General features: G+C 32.9%; 1 protein-coding gene across 1 annotated transcript; it reads right to left on the bottom strand.

The window, feature by feature from the left end:
• Nucleotides 1–277: 277 nt before the first annotated feature.
• On the bottom strand, nucleotides 278–6482 carry LOC145567587 (uncharacterized). Its single transcript, XM_081626897.1, has 4 exons — nucleotides 5938–6482; nucleotides 2838–2921; nucleotides 2675–2764; nucleotides 278–844 (listed from the first exon to the last, which is right to left on the bottom strand). The coding sequence occupies exons 1-4, from the start codon at nucleotides 6352–6354 to the stop codon at nucleotides 581–583; spliced, it is 855 nt and encodes a 284-aa protein (XP_081483023.1). The 5' UTR covers nucleotides 6355–6482; the 3' UTR covers nucleotides 278–580.
• Nucleotides 6483–6753: the final 271 nt, after the last annotated feature.

The raw sequence follows: 6753 nt of genomic DNA on the forward strand, positions 1-6753 counted from the left end.
AAAAAAAATAAAAATTAATAGAAAATAATTATGCAATTTAAGAGGAGTAATTTTGAAAATTGAAATTTATTATCCAAACCCCCTTTCTCTTTATATATTACTATAGATAGATAGATATTTAATTTGGCGGTGTTTAAACTAATCTGTGTGGTATTCCTACTCTGCAGGAAGGACCATATATCACCTTTGTTGGTGCTCCTTGGTTGAGCTCACATGATTATAAAGAATGGGGTTATATGCCACACTTGTTGGTCAAACTACTAAAGGACAATCATAATCAAATAGAAATTGACCATCACATTGTTCCATATCTGATTCATGAATAAGATCGTTCCACTTCTTTATCTAGTTATACTTCAAAAAGACTTATTCTTCTGTAGGGGATACTCTGACTCGTATAAGAGAAATCAGCTGCCAATTTAACAGAGTATCAACGGTCCATAAAAAGAAACCATTTGTGAAAACAAAAAAAATGGCTAGAAGAGAATAAAACAGGACCATGAATCATATTTTGAAAGATTTATAATTGCTAAATTGTTCTCAACTGAACCAAAAGAAATACTGTTTGTGACTTTGGTCTTCAGCAAGGCGAGGGAGCAGCTGCCACGTTTTCATCGACAACAAAAGGTATCGGTTTTGTTGGGGCAGGTAAACGCCCAATACTGTCAACTTTATCTGCAAGTTTTGGTGGAGGCCGTGCTGCTTTTGGGAGCAGCCTTCCTTTCTTGGCAAACCACTCAGGCTTAAGCAATGCTTTCAAGCCCAACTTATTGTAATGCACTTTCCTCACAGATCCTCCAGCAGCCTCCACAGCAGCTTTTGCTCTTACTGTCACCCTAGACACCTGCAGCAGCATATTCAACCAAAGTGTTTACTTAAGAGTGAGATCTTAAACAGTGTTAACAAGCTTGAGTTAGTTTGATTGTGAATTACTAGTTTCGGCACATCCAAAAGGGATTGCTCAATATCTGATTATTATATAGATTATCTTGAAATGTTGATATTCAAGAATAATCTCTCTGTCGTTTTTTTTCATTTGTTCTGTATTGGCTTTCACACTTGCAAATTTAGGAAATATTCTTAGAACATTAGCATATCTAACCATTTTTAAGTGCTTAAATATACACATTTAGACAAATACAAAATAAATTTAAACTAGTTGATGGACCGGATCATTGCCCCAAGTTGTTACATGAACAATTATGACCTTTTGGAAAAGAAAGTGAAATTGCATAATTAATTATACCATCCTCTTTTTGTAACATATTTTCAATTCGGCCTATATGTTATACTAACAGTGAAAACTGATCATTATAATTATTGATCCAATGTTAAGGTAATTCTTAAACGAACCTACTGGTATAAAAAGCTAAAAATTACTTGAGCATTTCTAACTATGCCACCAAATATTGGTTACATTGATTTTCATTTTGATATTTGAATCAAAATGGTCAAAGTTCGACTCACTTAGTGTAGATTCTTGTATCTGGGAAAGTTTTAAAAAAATAAGTGGATGTAAGAGAAAGGCGAGTAAACTAGAAAGAGTAAGTGGAAAGGTAAAAATAGTGTAGGGTAAGCTGAGTAAGGTGGTAAAGGGGTTAGCCAAAAATGAATATATATACAAGTAAATCGAACTTTATAAAACACCCCAAATCAAAAAGTGAGTTGAGCAAACGGATGGAGTATTATCAATTTTGTAACAGCTAGAATTTTATTTTGGAAAAAAATAAAAATAAATTACCTATACTAAAGTTAGATACTTATAACAGGAATTCACAAAAGCACATTTGAAACCATTCCATTAACCTTTGAGTTATGTGGTTAACAGTCAAACTATTGACTTTTGTGATTATTCAGATAAGGAGGGAAAAATAGCAAAATATGATCAAGAAAAAAGAGATGTGTAATTGGGGGAGTATAATAACAAAAATGTGGGTAAAATAATTTCAAGGGAGTTACATTTATTGTTATATTCAAAATTGGTTAAGTTTATGTAGAATAATACTAAGTCGATTATTACCACTTAAAACTCTATTAGGTTAGTTTTTTAGGAATAAACAAACTCTAATGTCAAATTAACTAATTATTAATCATATTTAATTTGATTTCACTGGTAACAATTTATCATTACACAAACTATGTTGTATTAATAGTATATAAATACACAACTCTAATATCTTATTAATCTAAAATTGTTTGGTATTGATTTTAAGTAAACAATACCTAAAGTAACATTAAATTACAATGTTATAAATGGATCTAGTTGTAAAATACGGAGTACTTTTCAGTTTTCAATATTAATCGAATGATTATAGAAGTTGTAGCTGATTATGGGTACTATCACTACTATGAAACGCCATATTTAAAATCTTTTATCATAATAATGATATTAAAATTATCTATGCATTTTTTTTTCCTTAAATGAAAGCTTAGGTGGCACGATTTAACACTTAGAAATAACCTTGGTATAAGTATATTAGATTAGATAACATTTGGTCTTATATATTAGAATGTCCTCCCAATATAGTTTAATAAACATGTAAATCTATATAGCTGACACAAATTGGACTTGCAAATTTCTCAATACAGGTGAAGAATGATGCAGAAAGGGTAGGCAGATAGGAGTACTGCAGAAACAGCCTTCTTTAGTTAATATCATCTGATGGAAATTTACCTCAAGATGGATCGGCCATATTATTTGTTCTGAACCACGTCCCATCAGTCTCACTCCATCCTCTATCTGCTTCCCAATAGCTCCAGCCTCCTATTGGAAGCAAATGCTTGAAATGTAAAGCCAATGAGAATCAACAGTAGGGATAAGAATAGAGCATACGAACCTTGAGAGTTTTCATTGTGATCAACTCAGATGAATCAATTTTTCCCATATTTATAAGCTTCGCAATCTTGCCCAACCCTACTGGCTGCCACAAAGACACCAGAAATATTTTAAAAGAAGTTAACATTAAGAATCTACAGCTTCATATAGTTAATGTGGAATTCTAGGTCCATAATACCATCTTATAGAAATTAAGCAATTCAAAATAGTCAAGGTTTAAACAATCAAGCAGACAAATAAGTGATATCCACATGATATACCAAGCCATATAATCATATATATACAAATTTCATCAAGACATTAAACTTGGTTCATAACATGATTGCTCTATTATTATACAAGTTGTATCTAGCAACCTATAGAGGCACATTTCATGGGAATAAGCAAATTCCAGTTCACAACTTTCTCATAACATGATACACAGTATGCCAGGCAAACCACCAACTCTCCATATTTCCCAATTTTTTATCCTCCTTATACACGGTCTTTGCTTCACCAATCTCAATTTTGAGAGCAACTAGAAGTAATACGCATCTCATCTCAACCACAAAAATAAACCACCCTACATCAACTTTCATCACACCTGATGTGGCAAGAGGTCAGAAATTGGAATGGCAACAGGTGAGTTGATAATACAAAGGGATGGAAGCAGCTGCTAGTCTGCTGCAAGCCTGCAATCCACTCCTCTGTCCCTCTGTTTTTCCCACTTTGCTTATAAGTATTATTATATTAAAAAGAAATATGAAATTTCCCTTTTATTTTGAATTACACATTAATTGATATTATAACAACATACTAAAAATCTTTAAAAATTCAACAAGTGTATTCATTGTTTTTTTTAGCCAGCTTGTCTGCTGTCCCGTTTTGTAAATGTTTAATTTGGAGATAGTGGCTAAACATGGATACTTTTATTGGGGCCGGCCGCATATGGCAATGAATAGAACTAAAACTCTCCTCATTATTTTTTACGCATTCAAGTAAACTCATCTTCATAAGCACATCAAGGGCCATTCCTGATATATTATAGGCCCGGGGCAAAACTTATATAGGGGCACCCATAGGTGAAACAATAATGTTATGTATTTAATATACTCTATTAGGTGAGTTGGAACTGACTCAATAAAAATAAGTTTTAATACTTTGTTGTAAAAGTAATTTGAGTTTAGCAACACCCAAATAAAGAGAACATAACCTTCAAGTAGAAATTTAAAGTTCTTAAGTTATAAAAAATAAAAATAAAAAAAGAGGAAAAAAATTAAATCTATTTTGGAATTATATTAGACGAAATTATTAATTTGTTCAAGCAAATAATAGTAATATGGGAATATGAGTAAAACGTCAAAGTTTTCAAGCAAAAATAATTTTTTATAAAACAAGATAGCTGAAGAAATTTTCCACAATAAGATGCAAACCCTTGCAAAATTTACAGTTTTGGGCCTATATCCAAGTAACCAACTGAGCTGTTGTAGGCATTGATTATAAAGTAGCATAATTTGTATATGAAGTAAGTACATGATATTGAGTTTTGGGACCCCTTCCTCTTGGGGCTCTGGCCGGTTGCCCCTCAATTCACCCCTCAGGCACATCTCCATTTGAGAAAATAATGGTGTGCCTAAGATATGTCTGTCTCAAAAGTTTGTTTCACATAAATAATTTCTAAAAAAAAATATATATCTTTAAAAATTTAAAAGTCATAGCTATAATTAGTAAGAAAGGTAGTCTTCTAGAAACACACTTGAAAGCTATGTCTTTCTGTATATTCAAGAACAATACTAAATCTACATTCTCAGCATTGGTGTCATTCACAAAACAGGAAAAAATCAACATCAATTATTGTCCTTCTCCATTATCCTACAAACCGTAATCCCCATGCAATTGCAAACTGCTAGTTCTAATTTATAAGAAGTGTTTCATATCAATCTTCAGCAAAGATCGATGAACTTAGCAATGCTAAACTATGTAATCATGTTACATGATCGATTCAAAAGATTATACCAACATTACAACCACTTAACTGACAGAAAATGACTGTGATGGTGTCCATTACCAGCAATTTTTGCCCTGTTTTCATACTATTGATCTATATTTTGTAGATTCAAAATGGCTAGGCGTCAAGGTCAAGTGTACTCCAAAAGATTGTTAATGTCTAAAAATATGAACAGTGATGAAAACTACCAAACTCCATAGACTCAATTATTTTGATCATACTCTCAAATGTTCTTCAATGTTCTCCAAAAGCCAATCGATGTAGAGTAAAAACAATTCCACAAAGATCGCATCTTTATAGAAAATCATAGTTCTACTAATTTAGCATTTGCACCACCTTAGTTTTTATTATAATAATATAAACATTTATCAAACCTTTGTTTACTATTGATTGAATTGTTCTATTCTATAACCAAAGACTTAACAAAACCATTACTTGATTATGAACCCCTCCCTCCAACTTCTAATGGGTTCAATCCCTATCCTGAACATTCGCAAGTCGACAAAGAAAACTTCAACATTAACAGGTTCCAAGAAATTACAAAAATGACAATTCAGCCATACAAATCATATTACATTGTTACTTGCCAATATATGGCTTTCACATGAAAACAGTAACAAAAACTCAAATTAATTGGATGAACATTCAGCTCTGGGATAGTCCTACTCAAAATTGGAATTTAATGAGTCACAACAGAGAAACCCACTGACATTTTTAGTTGCACACACAAGGTGTCCTAGCTACATTCTACTTTGCGAGCACATGATAAAACCGAATGCAATGATAATGGCAATAGATAAAAACAAAGATTGCCACTCCAATCAAAGGCATATGATATATAGCTTCCAAGCCATCACAATTTATCAGCTTACAAACATTTTGACATGCTTAAGCGGCAATCACATTCGAACTCGAATATCATTCAAACCTCGCAAATGCTTAATCTCTAACTAAAATTTTTACATTCCAAAATTCCCTCTCATTTCTCAAACCAAACAAAAGTCATACAGTAAGATTCAACAATAATTTAAAAGAAAGCAAAACCCAGATCCAGCATAACCAAATAAACCCAATTAGAACACAATTTTAAAGAAATGGTTGAAACTCACATCACCTGAAAAGTGAGGCTAAAGGGGTTCTTAAACCCTCGTTTGGGAAGGCGACGGCGCAACGGGGTTTGACCTCCTTCGAACCCAAACTTCATCGTCCCACGAGCCTTCTGACCCTTATGACCACGCCCAGCAGTCTTCCCCAAACCAGACCCAATACCACGACCTTTCCTCTTCTTCTGCTTTGTTGCACCTGGGTTATCTCTCAGATCATTCAAGCTTAATAAACTACTAAATGACCTCGTAGTTGAATACCCATTTCCCCAAAACGCTCCATTTGAGCAAATATTCGAAGAATTTGAGCTTTTCAAGAGAAAATTTGAGATGGGTATTGCGGATTTAGCAGGAAAAGAGGGGATGTTGGGGTTGGAGAAAGAGCGGATTGAAGTGGAAAAGAATGATTGAAGTCGTTTTCTTAGCATTTTTGAGATTGATTGGAGTTTTGGAAATGGGAGATTGTACGAAGAATGCAAGTGAGAAATTTGAGTAAGAAATGAAAGTGTAGAGAGATTATTAGTTTGATTTCATGGTTGAATCGATCAATGAGTTTTTGGAGAGAGAGTGAACAGGAGGAATAGGGTTTAAGAAAGGAGATTTTTTATATTTCTTCAGTTTTTCTTTTATTGCACGAAAAATTTGCAAATTGCAGCTATTTAAAGTTTATATTTTGTAAATTGCAGCCTAAAAGTTCGTATAAATTGAAAATTGCAACCCAATTCAACTTTTTCATCGATTTACATGTCAAAAAAATTTCGGTTAAGCTTGGAATTAGCAAAAAAATAACGTAAGTGTCTCATTTTTACAGTTTCTCACAAATCGAT

This window comes from Chenopodium album, chromosome 11 (genome assembly GCF_948465745.1).
Source record: "Chenopodium album chromosome 11, dcCheAlbu1.1, whole genome shotgun sequence".
NCBI lineage: Eukaryota > Viridiplantae > Streptophyta > Magnoliopsida > Caryophyllales > Amaranthaceae > Chenopodium > Chenopodium album.

Bases quoted from the DNA above. Each gene is read 5' to 3' on its own strand.
- LOC145567587 (XM_081626897.1), bottom strand. From the start codon at position 6,354: ATGCTAAGAAAACGACTTCAATCATTCTTTTCCACTTCAATCCGCTCT. The intron at 2,922-5,937 runs GTGATGTGAGTT...TCTTTGTGGCAG, and splicing joins CCTTTAGCCTCACTTTTCAG to CCAGTAGGGTTGGGCAAGAT. The intron at 2,765-2,837 runs GTTCGTATGCTC...TGCTTCCAATAG, and splicing joins TCACAATGAAAACTCTCAAG to GAGGCTGGAGCTATTGGGAA.